We start from the raw sequence: 24,700 nt of genomic DNA, 5'->3' as shown, positions 1-24,700 counted from the left end.
CCACTGAGCCACACTTCTAATTCATCTCCTCTGTTCATAAGTTTCCAAATATGGGAAACTCTTCTAACGCGTTAAGCGGCCTCCCACCACTTCCCCTGCCCCAACTCATTTCAGCATCTCTTCAGGATTTACTTTGGTGCTGTCACAGCCAACATTCGAGGGATTTGTCTGTGTCCGTGTCTGTCCTGGAACTACAATCCCTTAGCTGTATGTGGTGTCAGGCTGTCATGTGTTCTTATTAGGACCTCACGACAACCCTGTGAGACCATTATGATCACCCTCATATTAAAGATGGAACTGGGACACTGAGGGACTGACAGGATGTTCCTGCAGACACCTAGGTACATGGCAGATCTCGGACTTCCGCTGTGACCTGACTCTAATTCCAGGCTGACCTCTTGAAATTCTTTCTGGAAGATGATAGAGGATGGCCCCTGTTATAAGTCTTCAACATACAGGGTGAATTTTGGTAGCCCCAGAATCTGGAAATGAGAGTGAAATGAGAAAGAACCCAAAATGGAGGAAGCACATGCATAGTGGATGCCAAGAGACTAAGACTATGACAGAAGTTTGGGGTGCCTCCAATCCCGTCTCTAGGCCAGGGTATCACCTTAGGAAAGCAGAACTGAAACAATGGATCTGTGGCTTGGGCTTCTTCCCTCGTGTAAGTGGCTGGAGTGATACTCCATCCAGGCCAAGGCTCATCAAGTTCACCAGAGCCCTGAGGACTGTGGCCTCCAACACATTGCATTCACCTGCCCCTCCGCTCCTCTAAAAGATGGTGTGTCCAGAGGACGGGCAGCAGGAAGCCTGGGAAGCGGCATTTAAGGGGCTAGACCCTTTGGGTTAACTTAAGGGGGTGGGTGCCCAGGCTGGCCGCGGTACTCTCCAGTTGGCCAGAGCTGTCCTATGGTGCAAAGATGAGGACAGGCCTTTAGTTGGGGTGACCTCTTCAGAACGGCACCTTTCAAGGCTCTCGTGTGGCCACCCTCTCCACATGCGCACCTCTCTAAGGACATCATTAGACAATGAGGTCATGGAGGAAAGGCCCCCGATCAGTAATCAGTGTCTGCCTTCCTGGAATGCTAGTTCTCAGGCCCTTCTTGTTTCTGTCATCCTTGGGATCTCAGCTCAGACATCCCCTCCCAACCACCCCGTCTAAAGTCTCCTTCAACAGCCTCTCCCTCATCTAACTGGCCCTTCACATCACCCTCTTTGTTTCCATTACCAGCAACTGTCAAATCTGTGGCAAGTATTTTTTTATTTACTTATTTTAATTGACTTGTTTATATCCATCCCACCCCCACAATGTACGTTCAGACCTGTGCCTGGCAAGTGATGGGAGCTGAGAGCCCGCTGAATGAATAGTTGTTGAAGAAACAGCAAAATTTCCCCAAAAACCCTAAAGGCATCCTGCCTACAGTGTGTCCCATAGGTTAGGCCAAGGGGCACCAGACCCACCCCCTGCCAGGCTCCCAAGAAGCAGAGGGTCAGAGAACCAGACAGCAGGGTTTATTGAGGTGCACGCCCAGTGCCTGAGGCCCAGCTCGCTCCTGCCTCCTGTGGGGAGGAGCCCTCTGGCCTCACCCAGACGTTCATATTCCAGATAGTCAATGTCCTGCCCTCACTCTCAGCTAGCAATGAGGCACTGATGTTCTAGAGTAAAGAAACAGGACAAGAAAGGGGCTCTGGGTGGCCCCAGGTTTCAGCCACCTGATTCTCTGTGGGGCCAAGCTTCCAGAGGTGGGCGGCAGTGCAGTGACCAAGAACCTCCACCCCAGGCTGAGGGAGGAGAAGAGTCCAGTTCCTCCCTGCCCCAGAGGGCCCGGCGCCTGCCCCTGACAATGCAGGGAATAATATTAAATATAAATAATTTATACAAAATGGCTCGTACAAAAAGCTGAAGGGGCAGGGGGGAGCCGCCTCTGTGAGCGACTGAGATGACTGGAAGGGACGGAGAGAGGAACGATACCTCCACCTCTCCTGGTCCCTAAAACAGAGCCCCCAGCCACCCTAGGCCTGGAGGGAGCTCTGGCAGGCAGGTGAGGGCAGACCGGGGCCAAGGGCCCCTCAGGGAGCCAGGCTGGTGAGCAGGGTGGTGAATTGTAGGGCCCGCCCTGCCAGCTCTGCCACACACTGCGCCATCTCTTGGGCCGCGGGGCCAGAAGGGTAGCCCAGGGCAGCCCCCTTGACAGCCAGCACAGTGGCCCGCAACGCCTGGCCAAGCGCTGTTCCTGCAGCCCCGACCTGTGCTCGCAGCGGGGCAGAGGCTGCCAGCCGGCCCAGGGTATCCCCAACGAATACCAGGCGGTGAGCGGCCACCACCACCCGCTTGCCGTGGGGCACGAAGAGGCGTGGGGGCTGGTTGGCCCGGGTGCTGGACGTCAGGGCTGCCATGGCCGCCTGCAGGGCTGAATAGTGGCTCTGGCACTGCCCTGCGTAGAAGTGCAGGAGCTGGAGGTCTCCGGCGGGCAGAACCAGCGGCTCCCCTGGGGACAGGGCCTCCTGAAGCAAGAGGAGTGGTCATGGGGACACTCATTAGAGCCACCTCTGCTCTCGCTTCCTCTCTCCCTCCCTCCCTCCGTTCCTCTCCTGAGTGCAACCCCTATAGCTCCTACCTTCGCCATCAGAAAATTTAGATTCCCATAGCGAGTGGCAGGAAAGTGCCCAGAGTTAATGTCAGATAAATCTGGATTCAAACAACCTCAAACAAGTCTCTGAACTTTTTTGTTTCCTTATCTCCCTTTTTTTTTTTGTGAGGAAGATTAGCCCTGAGCTAACATCCGATGCCAATCCTCCTCTTTTTGCTGAGGAAGATGGGCCCTGGGCTAACATCTGTGCCCATCTTCCTCTACTTTATAAGGGACGCTGCCACAGCATGGCTTCACAAGTGGTGCATTGGTGCATGCCCGGGATCCGAACCCTGGGCCGCTGCAGCAGAGTGCACAATTAACTGCTATGCCACTGGGCTGGCCCCGTTTCCTTATCTCTAAAACGGGGACTCTAGACCGCACTGCCCAATACCGTCATGCACCGCATAACAATGTTTTGATCAACGACCGACCGCATAGATGATGGGGGTGCCGAAAGATTAGTACCACAGAGCTTAGGTGGGTAGTAGGCTATCCCATCTAGGCTTGTGTAAGCGCACTGTAGGATGTTTGCACAATGACAAAATCGCCTAACCTTGCATTCCTCAGCACATGTCCCCATTGTTAAGTGATGCATGACTGTATAAACATAATGTGAACCATATGTGTAATTTTAAATTTTCTAGTAGCCATGTTAAGAAAAGTAAAAAGAAACTAGTATATTTTTTCTCACTCCAAGTATGAAAAATGTTGTAATTTCACCATATAATCAATGTAAAAATTATTGAGATTTTTTTTTCATATTCAGTCTGCAAAACCTGGTGTGCATTTTATATTCACAGCACATTTCAATTCAGACTAGCCACGTTTTGAGTGCGCAATAGCCACACGTGGCTAGTGGCTACCACACAGGAAAGTGCAGTTCTGAGATCTGCCTCCTGAGGCTGCAGTGAAGATTAATGGACACACTATATAGAAAGGGCTTAGAACAGATCACAGCACACTGTAAGCCCTGTAATAGTACTAACTACGGCTGTGATTAGTGTTGACCCCTTACAGGGTCTGGCACTCGGTAAATACCTGATAAACGGTAGCTATTGTGATTGGGACCAGTCTAGACAGAGTTGAGGAGACCACCTCACTTTCCTGAGGCCCAGAGAGATTAACAGGTGGCTTCTGAGCCCTGGCTTCTTAGTGGTGGAGCTGGGATTAGGAGACAGGTCTCTTAGGAACAACAAGAATTCACAGTTGGAAGGAGCCTCAGAAGTCTCCTGGCCCAGCTCTGACCCACAGCACAGAAACTCCTTCTACTCCCCTGGCTGCTTGGTTTTCTGACTCCTCTCCAACACATTCTTTCTCCTCTTTCTGAATTCCTAATATCCTTTTCTAAGTACCAGCTCCTTCCTGTTGAATACAAACTCTTCTCTACCCCAGCCCTCCCCTTTCATAAACTCTCCCCTCATCCTAATCTATTTCCCTTGAGGGTTCAGTTAGGAACATTCCTTCCTCCAAGGTCCTGTCCCTCGTTCTTGGTCCCCCTTCTCTGGCACCACCCCTACAAGCTTACCTGCTGCTCCGGCGGCCCCCCCTCCAGTGGTTCAGGATCCCTTGGGAAGGCGTTATCCAGGGGCCTGAATCCCTGAGCTTTATCCATGCCCTGCAGGAGGGGATCAGGGTCTCAGTGCAGGGGTCTTCCTGCCCCTCCCCACTTCCCCTTCCTTCCCCAGGTCTCTCCCGCCATCAGAGTTGCAGGCCGTGACTCTGGTCTGGAAGAGCCTGGTGCAGGTCAAGGCTCAGGAGGCGAGCTCACCTTCAGGTGGACGTAGTCGTACTCCTCGGCCAGCGGGATGCCCTCATACTCATTGTGCTGTCCTGCGGGATCATCCTCCACCTCCCTGCCCTCTGGATCCCCCTCGACCTTGGGGCCCCCGAAGCCAGACAGGTGGGGTGGGGGTGGGGGCAGAGGCCGGTCCTGGATGCTGCCCTTCCGGCCTGGAGCAGGAGAGGGAGCCGGGGAAGGGCTGGGTGCCTCGGGGACAGGCAGGGCAGGCAGAGGGCGGCGGGACAGGCTCTCAGCTGAGGGCAACCGGGGCCTGTGTGGGGTTGCGGGGCTTCTGGCCAGAAGCAGGGCCAGAGGGTCCTGGTCATTGGAGGCTGAGGCTCCTGGGGGCTCTGGAGAAGGGGGTGTCTCCGGCCCCAGCAGGGGCACATCGTAGATGCCCTCGTCAGTGCCCCTGCCCTCCCCGTCTGTTAGCAGTTCCTCGGGTGCCTCGTACAGATTGAGCAGGGCTGATGCCCGTTTCAGGTTGGAGGGGGCAGCGTAGAGGGGGGGCCCTGGTTCCCGGCCCCCCTCCCACTCCAGATCTGGCTCCAGCTCTGCCGGTGGCTTCGGGGCCAGAGGCACGTCATAGGGAGCTTCATCCTCTCCTGGGGGCTGCGGGGCAACCCGGGCCAGAGGGCGGGAGAAGGAGGCAGGGGAGTCATAGGGGCCACTGGAGGGAGCTCGGAGGGCAGTGGGGGGCACGTCGTAGACCTGGAGAGGGAGCAGTTAGTCACCCTCAGGCTCAGCAAGGGGCCCCCTGAGAGCCGTCTGTTCCCTGCCCAAGGTACACACAGACTTCTAGCTCTCACCTCCAAGGCATCTCCAGGGGCAGCCAGCTGGGTCCCACTGCCTCTGGGGACCTTGTAGATGGGGTCAGGGGAGGGCGGGCAGGGTCCAGCCAGAGGTCCTAAGGTGGGACAGGGCCGAGCTGGGGGTGGCACCACATACACCTGGGGGATCAAGACAGGTGGGTGGGTCAGGAGCAGGGACCAGGGACACATGATGTGTGACTTGGAGGAGTGTAGACACCTTCCAATCCCCTCCCTGTCCTAACGGGAAACAGAGACCAGAAAGGGGTGGCAGACAGGCTTCACACAGCAGTCAGTGAAGAGCGGCCATCTCAGGGCTCTCCCTGCCCCGCCCCGCTGCAGGCACCAGCCAGGGGAACGGGGCTCTCCCGGCTTGGGCGTGGGAGGGCTCCAGCTCTCACCTCCTGGTCCTCACTGCTGTGCTCTGGGGCTGGATATGGTGAGCCAGGCTGGGCTGGGGGCACCTGGGAGACGCTGGGCTTGGGTGCCGGGCCAGCAGGGAGGAGCTTCACTCTGTTGGCGGGCACGATGCCCTGCTGGCCATGCAGGGAGCAGAGGCACCAGCCGTCCAGCCCGCCAGCGCCCTCCCTCTGCAGCACCCGTAGAACATCCCCTCGGCGGAAGGACAGCTCCTGGGGGGACTCAGCGGTGTTGTCGTAGAGTGCCCGGGCCAGCTGGGCCTGGTGGGTGAGGTGGGAGCGTGGAGAGGGGTCTTCACACACAGATCAGGTCATGTCACCCCCTGCTCAAAACGCTCCAGAGTCCCCCATTTCCTCAAGCTAAAAATCTGACCTATGACTCAGTTCTTCCTGACTGGGCCCCACCTCATCTCCAGCTTCTTCCCCTGCGCTCTCCCTCTTCCTTTCTGTTCCTTGAACTAGACAAGCCCTTCACACCCCAGGGCCTTTGCACTTGCTGTTTCCTTTACCTAGAATGCTCTTTCCCTGACTGGCCCTTGTTCATCTTTCAGTTCTGCTTAAATGTCTCCTTCTCAAAAAGGTCTTTTCTTTAGTATTCTCCCTACCCCATTCTGTGTTGTCTCTACCCACTGTTCCCTTCATAAGACTTTACACTATTCATCTATTTACTTTTTTATTATCGATTTCTTCCCTCACACCTAAGCCCTGTGAAAACAGGGACTGCTATATTCCTAGCCCTGCATAAGGCCTGACTTGGAATCAGTCCTCAATAAACACATGTTGAATGAATTTCCTCCAAAGCCTCGTGTACAGGAGGCCGTCCTGCTAAGGTCTCTGACAGAATCTCCGTTACCTTCCCCGTTTCCCAGGCAGCATCCCCCACAAGCAAAAGGTTAGGTTAAGCACCTGACCTGAGACTGGGAGAAGCACAGCCCAGACAGTGCCCAGGCATAAGGAAGAAAACAGAAACCGAAGCAATTGTTTTGTGCTCAGTCTGAGCAAATAAAAGATTCTACCAGAAGAGGCCGAGGTTACCATGGAGAAGAGAAAAGTGTATATGCTGTAGAGTGTGTGTGTGTGTGTACAGAGGGAGGCTGGCAGACCAACCAAGAGCAAGCTTTTATCAGCCTGTTTGCAGTCCTGTCTAGTGGGGACATCTAAGCTTTTACCTTCCAGAGCCACATGCTCAGGTAATAAGCTGCAGATAACAAGTGCAGATTATGTATCCAGACACCGTGCAAGTCTTTGCACTAATCACCTCATCTCATTTAATCCTCACAACAACCTTAGGAGGGATGAGCCGTCATTCTCCCCATTTGGAAAGGAAACTGGACCAGAGAGGTTAGTATTTTGCCCAACAACACGCAGCTGGAGCAGCTGGTGGAGGGTGATTTCAACCCCAGGCTGTTGGACTCCGAGCCTGCCCTGTCGCTCACTCCTCTCCTGCTTCTCCACAACCACAAACACAAGGACCTACTTTTTTCTTCTTATAGTAGTAACAGTGGTTAAGTCTAGAGGGCCCATGACTCGATCATGACTCCAGCGCATGTGAAGTCTTCATTACACCCAATTTCCCTTTGCTAGTCACTCTTCACAGGGCTCTGGTTCCATGATGTCCTTGGGGAAAATCGAGCTTAAACCACTCACAGTATCAAGACATACTCCACTTCAGCTATGTCTGTGCATGACCGCACCTGCTGGCAGATCCCAGGCCGTGGAGGCGGAGAGCAGGCGGGCAGGCATTACTGAGCAGGTAGGCCACGTGGGCTGACGAATTCAGTGAAAAATCTCAAGCTAAAGGTCTCAGGCAGGCTGCATTTGGCCACCAGGCCTGGGTGGGTGTGTGGCAAGTTGCCCTCAGGCGAGAGGCTGTCTGGCCGTTCATTGCCCTGCCGGGTGACCTTAACAACAAACAGACTTCTCCTCTTGCCTGATTCCAAACTCACCAAATCATTTTCTGATTATATTTTGGCTTCTAAAGGATATTTTCCCACAGAAAGAAAACCTGCTAACCAGATGACACAAGTTCCTGGTTAGCTCAGCACTTTTCTTTCTAATTGTAAATTATAAGTACGTGTTCTGGGTCTATTCTGAGGCAGACAGATGTGGAGTGGGTTTGCGCCCCAGCTCTGCCCTTTCTAACTGGGCAACTTTGGGGGGGTTGTTTAACCTTTCCGAGCCTCAGTACTGTCCAGGGTGGTTGTGAGGACTGGATGAGATAACGTGTCAAACAACCAGGACAAAGCTTAGGGCCAGTGAATGCTCAGTAAATACTGGCTGTTATTAGGATCCTGTGAGTTTGATTAGCATAAACAGCACTCCCCCACATCCCAGGGTAAAAAGAAAATTCTACCTCCTGGGACTACAAAGCTGACCAGCTGGCTCCTGAGCCAGCATCATTGTCAGAGTCCCCCCACTATCTTCAGGACCTCTCCCGGCTCCAAGCTAGAGTGGAGCCGGAGTTCTCACCATCACACAGACTGAGGAACTAAAAGGAGTTTGGTCTGAGAAGGAGTGGAAAATCGAACTGGTCCTCGAGGGGTCCGGGAGGATGTCAGGAGCCACGCTTCTCTGTCCGGCCTCACAATCCTCCTCCCCAGAGTACCCTTCAGAGGGGCCCAGAAAGCAGGAGGCAGCCTGGCTTTCCCTGGGAATCCTAGGGCCTGGGGAAGGGTGGAAAGGGGACAGGACTGCTTGGATTCAGACTACAGGGAGTGCAGCACAGAAAGCAGAGGCGGGGCTGTGGAGAGCTCCTCCCTGAGTTAGGTTTGAATTCTGCCCAATGAGGCCAAACCTCTGGGCCTGGCAACTTCAGAACCCAGGCCAGAGCTGCTGATTGACCGACTGATGACGGGTGTGGCCCCCCCTGCTCTATTCCCTCCCTCCTCAGGGGCCCAACTGACTTGCGAGGGAGTGGCTGCCTTAATGGGGGTGGCAGTGGGCCACACACTCTCTGGGAGGCCTCCTCCCACTGTCCCATCGTGCCAGCTGTCCCCTCCCTTTGTCCCCAGTCCCCGGAAAGTGGCCAGAGGCTGGCTGACATCACCTCCTCTCCTCCCTCTATTTTCTCTTTCTCCCTGTCTGATCTCCCTCTTGCTCTATTCCCCACTTTCCTCCATCCCTCCTCTAGAAAAGGTTTTCCGTGGGCCCTTTGGTCTGTCTCTCCCATTTTCCTGGAGCCACCTCGGTTGTTTCAGCTCCCTCCCAACCTTTTACTTGCCTCCCAATCACAAGCCCCTGCCAACCACCAGTGGCCATCTGTTCCCGCCCATAAAAGAGCAGACAGGACTCGGGCTGGACTCGCCCCCTCCCCTCCATCCAGGGGCGGCCTCTAGAAAGAAAAAGGGGAGAATGGAGAGGGGGGCGGAGAAGGGGGAGCCCAGACCCAGAGGGAGCTAGGGATGAGGAGTGGGAGGGAGAAGGCAAACAGAAGTGAGAGGCGGGGGACACAGGCTCCTGGAGAAGAAAGGGACCGAGGAGAGAGACAAAGAGAAGGCAGAATAAAAGTGATAGGAGTGCAGGGCAGGCTGGGGAGGTCTCTGCCCGGCAGCCTCCTCTCCCTGGTGGACTCACCGACGTGGCTACGGCCATGGCCTTGGCTTCCCGCGCGGCCTGCTCCGGGCCAGGCTCGGTTTCGCTGACTTCAGCAGCCGCTGCCCCGCACCATGGAGGCGGCCCCCGGCTGCGGCGCCTGAGTCGTGGCCTCCGCGGAGGTTGGAGGAGGAGAAAGAAAACCCACAAAACTCCCCAAATGGGAAGCAGCTTGGCCTGGCGGGAGGAGGAGCGGGGCGGGCCGGGGCGTCGCTGCGGGACCTCATCCAAGGGCGCGCACTCTGTACTGTCCCCGCGGCCTCCCGCGGGCCGCCGGGTTGGCCAGGCCCCTGGAGCTCCCTGCCCTAGGCCGCGGGGGGACCCCGGGTCCGCAGGTGCCGAAAGTCCCCTTCCAGGGCCGCGGCAGGCGAGGAGGCCGGGGCTGGGGCTGCGCTCGACGCCTCTGCACGCCGCTCAGGACGGCCCCGAGGGCAGGGAGAAGCGGCCGGGGCGGTTGGGCCGGACGAGCGAGTTCAGGGGCCCACCCTCCCCACTCGGGGGCCGCGCCGGAGAGCGGTGCTCCCAGGGCTGTGGTCCGGGCCCGGGGCACCGCGGCGGCCCCGCTGAGAGGGAGGGAGGGGGGAGGAGAGCGACAACTGCGACGTTCGTCCCTCTTCACTCGCCCAAGTTGGCGAAAGGAGGCCAGGCTGGCGCCAAAGGCCCCCGAGAGCGTGGCCGCTGGGCTGGGCCGTCCTAGGGGCTGCTTTCTGCCCAGACACTCGCAGCCCCGGCGGAGAGGCGGGTGCACACTCACGCACTCGCTCTCGGCAGGCCCGGGGGCCCCGCGACGGCGCCTCGCAACCCGCACGCGGCCCGGCTCGAAGGGGCGGGACGACCTTCCCAACACCACCCTCCTCCACCCTCGGCCCCGCGCGCAGGGGCGCGAGCTCCCGCCCCCACCCTCGGCTCCCTGGCCCGGGCGCCCCGCTCACGTGCACCCTCGCAGAACCCCCCGGCGCGCCCCAGAGCTCGGGGCAGCCCCCAGTGTCTCTGGGAAGGGAGAGAAAGGCCACAAAACAAAAGAAGGAGCAAAGAGGAGGCGAAGGAGGAGCAGGGGTCAGGGTCCTGAGGACTCGCCTGGAGGTGGGGGGGACACTGAGAGGGCTGGGAAGGCTCCGGGGTTCGCGCGTGGCCTTCAGCCTCCCCCCGCCCCCGCCCGCGGCTCCCCGTCCCTCCCCTCCCGGGCTCCCGCTCCCTCTCAGTGCGGTTCCTTTCTCCTCCCCCGGGCCCTCTCCGCTCCGGCGCGGGGCTCAGTCCTGGGGATTAAGAAAGGAGGGAGGGGAAAAGGGAGGGAGGCAAGGGGCGGAGGAGAAAGGAGGACGATCCCTCCGAAGGCGGGTGTTGAATTTCAGCTCAGGACCCTCGGGCCAAACTGCGCGCCCCCTCCCGGCCCCTCTCCCCAGCGCCTTCTTCCTCCCGACAGGGCGCCGGACCTCCCCGCGGTTCGGTGCGCTCTTCTCCCGGAGCTCTCCTCTCCCGCCACGGCCCCGCTCGCCCCCGCCAGCCCCCTGCCTCTCTGCCGCCCTTTCATTAGCCCCACATCTGTCTTTCCCGTGGGGGGCAGCGCTTTCCTTCCGCCTTTCTGGGGTCCTCGGCGGAGCCTCTCTACTCCCCTGGCGTTGTCTCTGCAGGAGTGGCAGGGTTAGCCGGGCCTTTCCTGCGGGGGACAGGCCGGGGGTCTGGGGCTGGACGGGGATTCTGGCCCTGGCGAGAGAACGTGAAGCCTGAGCGTCTGGTCCCAGAGCTGCGGGCGGGCGGGCGGGTTGTGGCACCTCTTACACTCCTCTGCCAGTCTGGGCCTGTCCCCTGTCCTCACTCTGGCTCACTCCTGCTGCGGCGAGGAGCAGGAGTGGGGACTGTGGGCCCATCAGGGCAGAAGTCTTTCAGAGGAGCTGGGATCTGCTCCCGGAGTCTCAGTGAAAGGACAGACTCTTGGGTCTCCGCACCCCTTCTGCACTATTTAGCGCGCGCTGCCTCCCTCCAGCTACCCCCTTCTCCTGGCTCTTCCTTTTGGGGCACACATCAAGGCCTCCAGAGGCTCCAGGGAAGCCTTCCTTCTTCCGTTTTTGAGGTTCCTGAGATTTAAAAAGTGAGAGGCCAAACAGGATTGAAAAGCTGTGGTGTATTTTCATTGTTTACATTCAGCAAATTAACACTTCAAACACATAAAGTAGACAAGGACTCTGTATAACCTCATTCAGAGATAACATCAGAAGTTTAATTTAAGGCCCTTTGCGAACCTGAGGGCTTGGACACATGCTCCCCTCCCCCACTCCACATTCCACATGCCTACAATCCAGGCATTTCCCGGTAGGGGAGGGGGAACACCTGCCCTGGCGCCTTCCCCTCCCTGCTGTCTGGGCACCTATAAAGAAGGAGGGAACCTATGGGGTGGGTTAGGGAGAGAGTCTGGTTTCCAGATTCCAATATTGGTTCTGGGCTTGGCTCAGAGATGGGATGCAGACCTGGGTGTGGAGGCTGGGAATCCTGAACAGACCTAGACTCCTTTAGGATGGTAGAGGAACTTCTAAATTTCCGCATCTGAAGGGAGAGGGAGCTTTCCCATTCCAGCTCCAGACTGGTTCAACCTCCTTCAGACCCCAGCCCTGGAGGGCCTAGCTGCCTGGAACATGGACATTCAGCTGCTGGGGAGTGACTTGGTATGATTTCTGCCCAGGGGACTGCCGAGGAAAATTGGAGCCCAAGATGGAGGTGGGTGGGAAACCGAGTTCCCAAAGATGAAGGCTCTGACTGGCACATGGGGAAATGGATGGAGGCCAGAAAAGGCTAAGCAGGTAAGAAGTGGTAGGACCAGGCACGATGGTGGTTTGGGAGGTGGGCAGTGGGGCTCCCTGCCTGTGGCTCACTGCCTGGGGAAATGTAGGTGGAGGGGAGCAGAGAGCAAACCTGCAGGAAGGTAAGACTGTGCTGCTGGAGTGCCCAGGCATGGAATGGAGCCAGTCAGACTCTGGAGTGAATCCTGGTTTATTAGCTGTGTGACCTTGGACAAGTTATATAACATCTCTGGGTCTCAGTTCCTCGCCTGTAACGGTCACTTTGGTGAGCAGTAAATATATGTAAAGCACCTAGCACAGTGGTCCCCTCCTGTCTTTTTTTTTTTTTTTTTTTTTTAAAGATTTTATTTATTTTATTTTTTCCCCCCAAAGCCCCAGTGGATAGTTGTGTGTCGTAGCTGCACATCCTTCTAGTTGCTGCATGTGGGACTCGGCCTCAGGATGAACGGAGAAGTGGTGCCTCGATGCGCACCCGGGATCCAAACCCGGGCCGCCAGCATCGCAGCGCGCGCACTTAACCACCAAGCCACAGGGCCGGCCCCCCCTCCTGTCTTTTAATCTTCACCTTGGCTCCCCCACTCCCCCAACTTGTGCTTTCGTGAAAGCTAACAGTGGTTCTTTGTTGGGGGCGGGAGGAGCCTTTTCCTGTCCTTATGCTTCACCTCTGCCCTCTCCTTCGCAGAGATTTAAGGTGATGTTAACTCGTGCAGGGAGAGCTCTGGGCTCCAGGGAAGGTTGAAGAAAGGCCAGGGTGGGCAGTTTGTTAAGACCCTGGGTGAGTGGCAGCCTCAGGCAGCTGGGCCCTCAGCTTCGGGGCTGGCCCTTACCATATTAAATGGGTAGAAAGAAAGGAACCCCTTCATCTGGCTTTCTGGGTCCTAGTCTTCTCTCCCCTTCCCAGCAGAGCCCACTGGCTGGTCTCTTCCTTGTCCCACCAGTGACTTCCTTGACCTGTCTGGTTCCTCCTGCTACTCAGAACTTCTCAGATGCTCATGAATTCTTCCAGTTCTCCTCTCTTTGGGCCCCACAGCACCCAGATTGCTGGCTTCTAATCCTGGTTCCAACATGAGCCAGTGACCTTGGCAGTCTCCATGACCTCTTGGAGCTTCTGCTTCCCTGTCTGTGAAGTGGGATAACAATGGAACCGATAGACCGGCTTGTTGTGAGGGTTGAGAGAATCCTGAGTAAATGCCTGGCCCATGACGTGCAAATGTCGGATGAAAGCGAGTATCAGGATGATTATTTGATGCCAGCCCCGTGGGGGCAGCAGAATGTCAAGGCCACGGTGCCTGCCCTCAAAGAACTCATAGCATGTAGCTCATGCTTGAATCTGGTCAATACCTTCCCACTGACCTTGGAATAACAACCAAATGCTCCGCCACAGCCTGTAGCATCCTGTGCGATCTGGCCCTGCCCACCTCTTCACCTCATCTCATCTTGCTCTCCCCTTAGTCTTTGTCCTCCATCCCCACTGTTCTTTCTGTTTTTCAGGTACACCGAGCTCTTCCCCACCTCTAGGACTCTGCGTGCTCCGCTGCCTCGGCCTAGAACACTCTTCCCCTTTTCCTCATCACATCAAATTCTCCTCAGGGAAACCTTCCCTGGCTTTGCAAGTTAAAGCAGCCCCCTCCCTCCTGACCCAGCCCCTCCAAAACGCCTTGTCTCCTAACGCTGTTTCATTTTCTTCATAGCACTTATTATTATCTGAAATTATCTTGTTTCCTTGTGTATCATCTGTCTCCTAAAATGTAAGCTTCACGAGGCCGGGACCTTATCTGGCTTGTCCTCCTCTGCATTCCCAGCATGTGGAATAGTGCCTGGTGTGCAGTAGGTGCTCCGTAAATATTTGGTGAATGAATGAATGAGCAGGGCAGCCATGGAGGACAAAGCTGAGTTAGTCGAGGGCCCTCCGCGTGAGGCACCGGGTGGGGGAGGGGGTTGTGGGGCTTGTTGTCCTGTTCACTCTGATTCTCTGGGAGTCTCCCAGGCCAGACTGGGTTCTCCTTGAAGGCAGGTTCCTGAGCCTAAGCATTTTTGTAACTAAAGGGGATACTGCAAATAATTAGCAACCAGTGCCATTACCACCTACCAATCGTAGGACCTGGGAGCAGTGTTCCTGAGGCCCCCATCTGGGCCGGTGTTCACTCTTTAGTTGCTGGATCACAGGGAGTGGATCACAGGGAGGTTGTGATTGAGGGGGTGCCCCAGGGCTGAGGATGGCATCAATTTACCAGCAAAGGCAGAAGTCTGTCAGCGTTTTAACCACCGGTGTCTCCCCCACACCCCCCCATAAGGTGAGTGTGACGAGCTTCAGTAGACCCTGCTGGGTCCTGTGGTTTCAGCACTATTTCCGGAGCCGAAGTCCAGAGCAGCTAAGCCGGGTGGTGCTTTTGTGGTCATCCAGGTTACCCCATTCGCCCCCCAAAAAAGCACATACACACTTCTATAAATGAGGAGAAAGGACCAGGGAGGGCCCACTGTCTAAAGCTGATCAGAGGGAGGGTCAGGACTGCCAGGCAGCAGGTGAGGATTTGAATGTCTGTCTGAGAAAGGGCAGGACAGCCATATTCTCGCTTCCTGCAAGCCCCTCGAGCCTTTCCGGGCACAGGGTGGGGGTGTATTCCATCACATCATCCCTGTTCTTTCCTGCTAGGTGCTCATCTCTCTTCCCAGGGCTCAGGGGTGGGACTCCCAGTAGGTCCCCTCTGGCTGCCAGGTCAGGCCCAGGCAGATGAGGTCACATTGGGAGGCATCTTTGATGTCAGGTGCTGGGCAAACTTTCCTTTGCTTCTGCCTCCACCATTCTCCCCATTGCCACCCCCATTTCCCCACACCCCCAGGGATTCCGTGGAAGCTGAAGTGACTCAGGGATTCCAAAACTAGTCACCTCAGGAGGATAACCCTCTGGAAAATGTTTCTCATGGCAGGGAGTTGCCCCAAGGAGTCCCACAGAGATGCTACTGAGATAAGGGAAGAGGCTGAGCAAACGGGAGGGCTTGGGGGGGCGTGTGGCTTAGAGCACAGGTTCTCGGGTCGGGCCTGATCATCATAGCGAGGAAAGGCCAACCCTGAGGGAGACTGTGTGCGTAGGGGGGATCTCCCTCTGTCTTTTGGGGCTTCCTCAGAGGAGGTCCTGGTACAGAGGCAAGGGGACACCCGGGAGGCCTCTCCTGAGGGCAACGTCCCAGGCAATGAATGAATGTGGGTCCTTTGCAGCATCAGCAAATGAAATAAGTAGCTGGGAACACTTCCAGCTCTTTCGAGCACCCCTCCTAGATGGTGGTCAAGATCAGGGGAGCTGGGCCAATGTCAGGCTCTGAGACTCTGATTGGTTTGAGGGGACCCATAGGGATCCAGCTCTTCTGGAAGTGTACTTCCCCCTCAGAGCCTTTTCTGGGGTTAGGAGTTGCTCAGGAACACCAAAAGCCACTCTGGGGGCCATGTGCCAGACCAAAGGCTGGGGAATAGGAGGCTGGAGAGGTGGACCCCAGCCAGCAAGGCTGAATGCCTGGGTGGGCAGGAGTGCCCTGGGGCCTCTGGCAGGTTCAGGTGAGACCTGCCCCAGCTCCAGGCCGGGCGAGTGGGAAAACACTTACTGCAGGGGCTTCGCTTTCATTTGCAGCCAACCAGGGGTCAGCACAGTGTGCGCCTCCGTGCCAGGAGCTTAGATGTGGAGTTGGTCGGGGCTGGAGCTGAAAACCAGCTCTGCCTCTTCCCAGCTGTGCAACCCTGGGTAGGTTGCTTAATTTCTTTGAGTCTTAGTTTCCTCATCTGTAATATGGGGCTAATAGTTTCCATCTCCTGGTTTATTGTAAGGATAAAATGAGCTGATGCGTGTGCAGGGCTGGGCACCAGCCTGGCACCTGAGGCGCAGGAGCTGAGGCCAGGCGTGTGGGAGTGAGCGGGCGTGGGGGCCTCAGGGGTAGAGCGGAGCTGTGAGGGAGGAGGGAGGCATTCCTGGCCTGAGGACTCCTCCTGAGTGTCCTGCTCTCCAGCCACGCCTGTTTCCCCTAAGCCCCCACCCCACCCCCACTTCCAGCCCCCCAAAACTCACCAGAACAGCTTCTGCCCGTTCTCCACCATGTCCCCTGACCTCATCCCTCCTTTGCTTTGGGCTGCATTGCCCTGAAGCCTTTGAGGGGTTCTTCCACACTCTGCAGTCCAGTGATCCCTGGTTCCCTTTGTTTATGTCCTGAGTCCTTGGTTACCAGCTGAATATTTTCTAAGGGAAAGCACATGCAAATCAGGAAACAGCATTCTAGAGACAGTGTCTGTGTCTGAGTGTGCTGGGGAGGGCGTTGTGGGGATGGGGGATGAGGGAGAAAGACCCAGTGCCTCCCAGGTGGGGTGGCCCCTGGCTGACCTGTGTCTTTGGGGTCAGACACGGACCCCCTCCTGGCTGACAGTGGCCCATGGAGCTGGGGGGCTGAGGCGGGGTGGGCTCACCCCAAGGCCTGAGTGCAGCAGCTACTCCTGCTATGGCCCTAGTCCCCAAAGCCCTGTGAGTGGGATTGGGGACAGGCTGGTCCTGGAGCTGGGACCTCCTGCTGGGTCTGAGGTGAGGCTGCCCCCGTGCCCCTCCTCTTCCTGGTGTTGCCTTCTCATTTGGGCAATGGAAGCACATCTTCCTCCATCAAACTCTGCGCATCCAGCCAACAAATATGGGGTCAGGGCCTTCCTGTCAGTCCTGTGGGGTTAGGCCTGTATGCCTAGCCCAGAGGAGGTCAGGGAAAGGGCGGGGATGGAGGAGGGTGGCCACTGGAGAAGGCAAGGGGAAGTTAGGGAGTGGGTAAGAAACGGTGGAGAAGAAATCATGGATGATAGGGTCATAGAAGTTGGGGTCATCCAACATGAGGAAGGGGTCAGAGAACAGAAGGGTTGAGAGTCACCGGAGATAGAGAGGAAACGTTCACTAAGGTGGGTGATCAAGGGCATTGTGAGAAGAAGGGGAATGGTGGAGCCAAGACCCTGGGTGGGAGCAGCAGAGATCACGGAAATGAGGCCTCTTGAAGACAGGCCAGATGCTGTTCCCTAATTCTGGGTACCAAGCCAACCAGTTCTCAAACGCTCAGAATAGCAGAATACTGCTTTGACCCTGTGCCTGAAAAAACGCAAAGAACAAAAGTTTACTTAATAGGCATTTAGGCTTACAATGGTGTTAATCACAACTTCCATTAGTATAGCATTTTAAGCAGCTTTTGGAAACACTTTCAGGGTTTTTTTTTTTTTTTTTTTTTGGTTTTGGTTTGTTTTTTAATCTCATGTCACTCCCTCCAAAGGTAGTGGAAATAAATTTGAATAAACAAAACAGTTTTGCTGAAAATAAAACAAGGACTGCTAAACTCCTCCAGTCAGCCTGCTTCCACAAGGCCTACCTGTCAGCCAGTGCAGCACCGTGCCTGGGCAGCTGGGCGGCTGGGCGGCTGGGCGAGCAGCATCCGGCATGTACCAGGTGAGGATGCAGAGGCCCTGCCAGGCGGTGTTGAATGGGGAAGGAGCAGAGATGTTGCTGAGGGTGGAGGGAGGCCGGGCTCCTAGCTTGAGGGCTGGGGCCCAGGGAACAGCCGGGGGAGGGGCACCCAGATTAGGTGAGAGTTCTGTCACTGCCATTTCCTACAGGTGGTTGCATTTTTGGCAATGTTCATGGGAACCCACACCCTCAATTTGCGGCTCCAGAGGGAGTGCACCCATTGGCCCAGTTGCTGCCCCAACAAAGGACGGGACCCCACTGAGGAGTGGCTGAAGTGGAGCACTGTGCACGTGCCTCCCCCAGAGACCGCCAGCCTCGCCCACCACCCAGAATCCTGCAGGGCCAGCGAAGACGGACCTCTCAACAGCAGGTCCATCTCCCCCTGGAGATATGAGTGAGTCTGCCGTCCCCTCCCAAGTGCCTGCCTGTGTGCCGGTCAGGGTGTGTGCCAGGGGCCAGGGGGGTGCCACCCAATTCCAGCCTACCTGCCCCTTCTTATCTCAAAGAGGCCATAAAGGTTTGGGTGTTAGACAAGGGGGTCTTAGCTCTGACTCCTACTGGGTGACCTTGGGCCAATTACTCAAGGTTTCAAAGCTCAGGTTTTTTTCATCTGTAAAATGAGATAATACCCTATAGGCTAACGTGCAGGTCATATGAAATAATATATGTAATGTAAAATCTGTACTTAGTACAAAAAATGTTGGTTCTCTCCTTTTCTTACCTCCTCCTTCTCCTTCCCTCTCCCTCCTCCTCCTCCCCCTCTTCTTCTTCTGTCCCTACAATGGCCATGTTTTTCTAACTGAAATATCAGGGAATAATGGTATGATATGGGCATGAAGCATCCCAATACTAAATGCTGCTGCCCTGGCCATGACTGGGTTAGAAGTGTGCCAAGATGCTGAAACCCTTAACCCTTGGGGGCAGCTGGGTGGCTGGAGCCTTGGGCTGGCTATCTTTGGTCATGAGCAGTCTTATTCTTTCACTCAGTTGCCACACAAATATTGTAATCCTCTATTTGTGCCATGATGTAAAAAATATTAGGAAACACTGAAATTGAGACAGTGAAGCAAAATATTAAAAATTAGGGCCTTAGGGATCCCAAACATATTTCTCCCTCTCTTGTGTCCTCATGGGGTGTCTGTGTTCCCACTCCTTGTAAGTCTAGCTCTGGCTTAACCTTGGCTTTGGGGTGGATGGAGAAGTTCAGTGGGTAGGGAGGGTGTCAGCTTTCATTGAGACTAGATCTGGGGTGGAGACTCCAGGTCACTATGCTTTGAAGTAGTCTCAGAAGGCTGGCTGGGTCCTGGGCTACATTCAAAGAGGTGGGAGCCTCTTTGGGGAGGCTGGGTGCCAGATGGCTGACTCGGCTGAGGTCCAGACCCCTCGTTGGGAGGCCGTGAACCCCTGATAACCACTTGTCTAGTCTTCCCCAAAATGTGTTCTTTGCAACACTTGTCCCACAAGCTGCTCCTCAGAAAAAAGTGATGATGTCCAGTAAACGTGGGAAAAGATGCTCCAGGCCCCACCCCTTGGGGATTCACAATGTACTCAGCACATTAAAGTCTGCAAGAAAAGAAAGTCCGCAGAAAAGAAACCATTAAGCTCAGTGTTTCCCACTCATTTGACCACAGACCCCTTTCCTTGCAGGGTACTTATTAGGGAACACACTTTGGGAAAGGCTGTACTAGCTGAGCCCCAGCTTGTGAGGGCTTGTCTATATGGAGAATGGTCTTACAACCTAGCAGCTGTTTCCTGCCTGCCTTTGGGGTTCCAGACCTTGGGAGCATCTACTTTTCAAGTTTGTTTTGGCCGTGAAATCCTTTCAGAATAAGTCTCACCATGCCCTCTTACATGTGCTTATAATATGTATGTGGGAAGTGTCTGGAAGGCTGTGCAGGAAATGGTTGACAGTGGCTCCCTCTGGGGACCGGGACTGGTGGGGAGACAGACTGTTAGTCTTCACTTTATACTTGTTTAGTTTTGGGTATAAGAACAGTTTTTACTTTTATAATTTAAAAAAACCTCTAAAAATGTAATAACAATTACAAAAAGAAACCTCATGCCAGAGCCCAGCGTGTATGTTAATGGAAGCGGAGCTCGCTTGTCTGGTGGAGGCTCAGGCAGGAGACTGCTCGCCTTCCTCTGCCTCCCTAAGGCTTCCAGGACCAGTTGGAAAGCCACTCTTCCATTCTTGACCCTCGCTTACAGTTGAGGAAAATAAATCTGGAGAGAAGCGGGCACTGGAGCTGGGGCAAGAAGCCAGGCCCCCCCACTGCAACATTTCCTTCCTCTGGCATTTCCACCCTGGGCCTCCCTGCTTTTGGCCTGTCCCCTGTCTGCCCTGCCAGCTTCCCTTCAGGGCCTGACAAGTGCCACCCCCACAGGTTGGACAGGGACTTGAACCGGCTCCCCCAGGACCTGTACCACGCCCGGTGCCTGTGTCCACACTGCGTCAGCCTGCAGACAGGCTCCCACATGGACCCCCTGGGCAACTCGGAGCTGCTCTACCACAACCAGACCGTCTTCTACCGGCGGCCGTGCCCTGGGGAGCGGGGCACTCATGATGGCTACTGCCTGGAACGCAGGCTCTACCGCGTCTCCTTGGCGTGTGTGTGCGTGCGGCCCCGTGTGATGGCCTAGTGGTGCTGCCCACGGCCAGTCCCTGGTTGGAACACTGGAGCTGGGTGTGTAACCACCTGCCGTGGTGAGCCAGAGTGCTCAGCCCCTCCAAAGCACCACCTGGAGCAGCGGGATCGTGGGATAGGATGGGGGCCTTGGGGGAAACTGCACTTTGCACTTTTTGGAGTGGATGGAAATGCAGGGTGAAGGGAAGGGAGCCCTGGTCTTATGGCCTCTGGAAGCTGGTGTCCTGGCTTTTCCTCTTCGGAATGGTCTTCTAATCTGCCCATTTCTGGAGGCCACCACCCCTGCCTCTTCCTTTCCTCTCATCCCCAACTGCCCTGGTGTGACACATGCACTTTCTTGATATTTTCCCCATTGCCAATGGAGAGCCCCTCATTTCATTTCTTTGTTCATTCATTCATTCATCAAACACTCGGTGAGCGTCTATTTTGCACACATCCTGGTGTAGTTACTAGTCTTTTGACATGGGTGACTCTGAGGAAAAGGCTGTTGTTGAGCATGGAGAGACTTATCCAAATAAATAATCTGTATTTAAAAGCGGTGTAATTTGTCTTTGGCATTCCTGGTGCCTGAACAACTTGTGGTCCTCAGCCTGGTCCCTTCCCCTCCCCTCAGTCAGCCCTTACCTACTGCCCTCTCCCTCCGCCCTCCAGAGCTTCCGCTGCGGCCTCCCATCCCTCCCCTTCTCTGGTTCCCTGGCCCACCGCTGAGCACCAGGGTGGGGGTTAGGCCGCCCTCTTGGCATGCTGGAGAGACAGAGGCCCATTGAGGCACTGCAGCAGGCACACAGCGCCCCCTTGTCCCCCCAACAATCTGCTTTTGTCCTCGGTCTTGGCTGCTACAGCTTGGTCCTGGGGGTGCTGCCTGGGCCGGGCTCCAGCTCCCACCCTCCCTAAAAAGAAAAGGGAGAAAGGACGGGACAGGAGGACGGCTAAGGTTAGGGGAGCGGGACATAAACCTTAGGCTCAGGTCCTTGGGGGGCTCCTGGTCCAGCCCGTTTCTCAGCTCACCTCCCAGCTCCTTCCAGTTTCTCCGTAGACCTCCTTCTCTCCCCCCTCCTCCTCTCTCCCCTTCTCAGGGCTTGGTTGGACTCTGACCACTCCCCCTTTCCCGCCCCTCCCCTACCATGTGCCTCCTGGGGGGCTGGTGCGGACACCAGCAGGGGCACTCTGGCAGCTGGGTGAAGGCCCATCTGGGCGAGCCTCCCTCAGCGGCCCCACGGCAGGCCTGCCCCCTTCACTTTCAGGTTTCTCAAAGTGCCTTCCTGCTCCTGTCTGCTTCCCCATCCTGCCAGGTTTCCATCTTCCTGTTTCCCTCCCTGGGCTGGTGGCAGTGGGGGGCTGTGCCCAGTGGGCCCCGTGGAGATGCTCAGTGCCTGGGATCGCCGGGACCGGCCCCCCGAAGAGGGGGCAGCTGCAGGGCTCCAGGGCTTCGCTGTGGACAAGACCTTCCTCTCCTCTCTCAAAGGCATCCTGCTGGAAACTGAGCTGGTAACAGCTGCCTCCCCAACCTGGTGCTTCCATCCCTCCCAGGATGACCCGCTCCTCCCCTACCCCAGGGCTCACTCCTCGGCAGTCTCCCTTCCCAGGCTTTCTGGATACCCCTCCTGCACCCGCCGCCCCGGCCTCGTCTCCTATCCTGCTTCTTGCTGCCTCTCCATCTGGTGGCAGTTACCGCAGGTCCAGCTGCAGCAGGGAGGATTGAAGTTAGACAGGAGAGCTTTCTGGGACATGGAGCGAGTGTGAGGCACAGGGATGGGACAGGAGTACCGCCAGCCTGTCTTTCCCTGGGCTCTAAGATGGCCGCCTATCAGAAAGGGCAGGCTTCCTGCAGCCCCGCTTTATCTGTCATCTGCTCCCCATGAACATCTGTTCTCGGGAAAGGATCTTCCCCTGGTCACTTAGCAAGACCTTAGTGTAAACATACATGCCATCCTATGTGATCAGAGCTGAAGGGACCCCCCCAGAGTCCTCCATGGAGAATCTGCCTCCTACACGTTGTCTCTTGGTGTGGAACCAAAGGCTTCTGGGGGTGGGGAGAGTATTAGGGGGCAGCGGGGCTGCTGCAGGCACAATTCCAGGGGCTGGCATGCACACTGTACTCTGTGTGTCAGCGGGAGGGACACCTCTTTCGTGGATTCCTTAGAATGGTGCCCTGGAGCGTGCAGCTTGGCCAGTGGCTGGGGCTGCTGGGACCCCGGGGCAGGGGTGGCCTGAGCTGGTGGAGGCGGGAGTCTGGAGACTGTCCTGGAAGGGCAAATGCCCTGACATGTGGCTCTCGCCACCAGGAATGAGGAGACCTCCAAGGACGGGTAGGGGGCCAGCCCGGGGAGCTCTCGAGAAGGGGAAAGCAAGGCCTGGCTGTGCCTGTGTCCCCTTCCTGGCAAGCTCTGCACATTCCGTCCTGCAGGCCCTGACCTTCATCATCTTCATCTGCTTCACGGCCTCCATCTCCGCCTACATGGCCGCAGCGCTGCTGGAGTTCTTCATCACGCTCGCCTTCCTCTTCCTCTACGCCACCCAGTACTACCAGCGCTTTGATCGGCTGAACTGGCCCTGTCTGGTGAGGGACCCTGCCTCCCCGACCCCCTTCTGGTCTCTTTCTTCTCTGAATGCTGAGTTTTCCTTTCCTTTCCCAGCTGTTCTCCTTTCCCTGGGTCGGTAGGGGGCCCAGCCCCCACACTCCAGCTGGGCTTCGCCCCAAGCTGTGCCCCGCATTCAAAAACGGCTTTGACTGATGATGATCTCACAGCTGCCAGGTCACTGACAACAAGGGTGCACATCCCTTAGATCTGCCCTTCCACTCGCCAAAAGTCCGGCCTCACCCCAGCCCCCTGGCTTCTTGTCCTGGTCACTTTGCATTTATCTGTATCTTTTTCCTGGCTAGTGGTGTAAGCCTCTCCCCACTCTCTCTCGAGTGCTTTACGTTGTGTCCAGGGGTATCTCCATGTAGGGACTCAGTGCCTGAGGGTATAGCCGCTGACTGGCCTGGAAAACCTTAGGGTGATGCCCCCTGCCCTCTGACTTCCCTTTGACCCTGCACTCCCCACCCTCCAGGACTTCCTCCGCTGTGTCAGCGCCATCATCATCTTCCTGGTGGTCTCCTTTGCGGCCGTGACCTCCAGGGATGGAGCTGCCATTGCTGCTTTTGTGAGTCCAGCCCCACAGAGCTCTCCAGCCCCCCAAGGACCTCTGGCTGCACACTTTCTTGCCTCCCCCAAGTCCAAGCCAGGGCCCAGGGTTCTGGCTCACACCTTGCCCCATATTGCCCACCTCCCTCTCCCTAATATCTGATGGCCTCATAGCCTTTGTTGTGCCATCCCCACCCCCACTCCCACAGGTTTTTGGCATCATCCTAGTTTCCGTCTTTGCCTATGATGCTTTCAAGATCTACCGGACTGAGATAGCACCCAGGGCCACCCAGGGTGAGTGGCTGTGCCTTGGGGAGGGGAGACGCCCCCTCTACCCTCTGCCCTGGTTACCCTACGCTGACATGCCCTTCGTTGCCTGGCTCCATCTTCACAGGAGACCAGCAGTGACCCTGGGGCTACCCGGCTTCTGGACTCAGCCAAATAAAGGAGACAGTGGAGCCCAGATACATCTCCTTGGGATTCAGCAGCTGCCCCAGCCCACTGCCCCTTACCCCAGGCCTACAGAGTTGGAGCCTGGCCTGAGAAGTCACCGGGGACTTGTCTCTGGGGCCTGGTGTCTGCCATCTTGCTCCTGATGAAGCTCAGCCAGGGAGCGGGTGTTACGGAGGGAGGAGGATATAGGAGGAAGCTGGTCATTCCCAAATTAAAAGATTCGAATCCTACTGGTGAGTCTTTTTCTTCCCCCAGAAATTAGGCAGATCAGGCATGCCAAGGAGTGTTCATGGAAATGTTGCCTGGAGCAGGTCGTGGTCCCTTCCCTGGGACCCGGGTGAGCACCGAGAAAGTGGGGGCCTAGACTGAAGATGCTGGAGACATCCCTCAACACCAAACTGTGCTGCAACTCCCGGTGTGCAAGGCCACTTCGTGATGCGCCTGTGGCTGGGCACCCCGAGTTCTGTGTCTGAGAAGGGACAGCCTTCCCGACGTGCGTAAGTGCCCGCTGGCTGTACCTGTGCACACAGATTTTTGGTAGGTTTGAGGCAGGGTGCTTGCTTGGGGCGTGTGTAGAGCTCCCCCTTGTGGTGTGGGGAGGACTCAGCCTGTGGCATCAGATGAGGGCAGAGATTCCCACGAGGCCCTTAGAGGTCAGCTGGTCCAGTGCCCTCATTCCACATAAGAGAAAACAGGCCCGGTTAGGGGAAGTGACCTCCTTATTTGTGACAGAGCTGGGTCTAGAACTCAGTGCTCCTAACACCTAAACAGGTGTGCTGGATACTGTACTGAGCCCCTTGTAGCTCAGAAAAAAACGGCCCAGCCTCATCTCCAGCTCCCTCCACCAGTGGGTCCACCTTCCCAGCTCGCCAGTGCCTCAGCAAGTATTTCCTGAGCATCGCCCGTGTGCAGACCCTGTGCTGGGCCCCAGGGATTCAGAAGCGACAGGCAGGCCTATCCTTGAGCGCTCCCAGACT

At 56.4% G+C, this 24,700-nt stretch overlaps 3 protein-coding genes across 6 annotated transcripts; 2 read left to right on the top strand and 1 right to left on the bottom strand.

Annotated features, from left to right (window-relative positions):
• Positions 1 to 1,242: 1,242 nt before the first annotated feature.
• Positions 1,243 to 9,432, bottom strand: EFS (embryonal Fyn-associated substrate). Of its 2 annotated transcripts, XM_014780484.2 has the most exons (7): positions 9,215 to 9,432; positions 8,862 to 8,972; positions 5,624 to 5,902; positions 5,223 to 5,363; positions 4,402 to 5,124; positions 4,159 to 4,248; positions 1,243 to 2,505 (listed from the first exon to the last, which is right to left on the bottom strand). In XM_014780484.2, exons 1-7 carry the CDS (start codon positions 9,230 to 9,232, stop codon positions 2,071 to 2,073), a joined length of 1,797 nt encoding a protein of 598 aa, XP_014635970.1. In that variant the 5' UTR covers positions 9,233 to 9,432; the 3' UTR covers positions 1,243 to 2,070. The 2 variants fall into 2 exon arrangements, with proteins under 2 accessions (XP_014635970.1, XP_004421272.1); XM_004421215.3 differs by lacking the exon at positions 8,862 to 8,972.
• A 1,909-nt stretch (positions 9,433 to 11,341) lies between these two features.
• Positions 11,342 to 20,676, top strand: IL25 (interleukin 25). Of its 2 annotated transcripts, XM_014780994.2 has the most exons (4): positions 11,973 to 12,027; positions 17,307 to 17,479; positions 17,647 to 17,891; positions 19,882 to 20,676. In XM_014780994.2, the coding sequence occupies exons 2-4, from the start codon at positions 17,471 to 17,473 to the stop codon at positions 20,135 to 20,137; spliced, it is 510 nt and encodes a 169-aa protein (XP_014636480.1). In that variant the 5' UTR covers positions 11,973 to 12,027; positions 17,307 to 17,470; the 3' UTR covers positions 20,138 to 20,676. The 2 variants fall into 2 exon arrangements, with proteins under 2 accessions (XP_087279619.1, XP_014636480.1); XM_087423493.1 differs by lacking the exon at positions 17,307 to 17,479 and having other exon boundaries at positions 11,342 to 12,027.
• Positions 20,677 to 21,191: 515 nt separating this feature from the next.
• Positions 21,192 to 23,947, top strand: CMTM5 (CKLF like MARVEL transmembrane domain containing 5). Of its 2 annotated transcripts, XM_004421218.3 has the most exons (5): positions 21,192 to 21,630; positions 22,550 to 22,702; positions 23,197 to 23,289; positions 23,480 to 23,564; positions 23,665 to 23,947. In XM_004421218.3, the coding sequence occupies exons 1-5, from the start codon at positions 21,505 to 21,507 to the stop codon at positions 23,676 to 23,678; spliced, it is 471 nt and encodes a 156-aa protein (XP_004421275.1). In that variant the 5' UTR covers positions 21,192 to 21,504; the 3' UTR covers positions 23,679 to 23,947. The 2 variants fall into 2 exon arrangements, with proteins under 2 accessions (XP_004421275.1, XP_087279643.1); XM_087423517.1 differs by lacking the exon at positions 21,192 to 21,630 and having other exon boundaries at positions 22,352 to 22,702.
• The last annotated feature ends 753 nt before the right edge of the window (positions 23,948 to 24,700 follow it).

This window comes from Ceratotherium simum, chromosome 3, assembly GCF_057802395.1.
Source record: "Ceratotherium simum simum isolate JZ-2026a chromosome 3, ASM5780239v1, whole genome shotgun sequence".
Classification (NCBI taxonomy): domain Eukaryota; kingdom Metazoa; phylum Chordata; class Mammalia; order Perissodactyla; family Rhinocerotidae; genus Ceratotherium; species Ceratotherium simum.
This window is presented reverse-complemented; position numbering and strand designations above follow the sequence as displayed.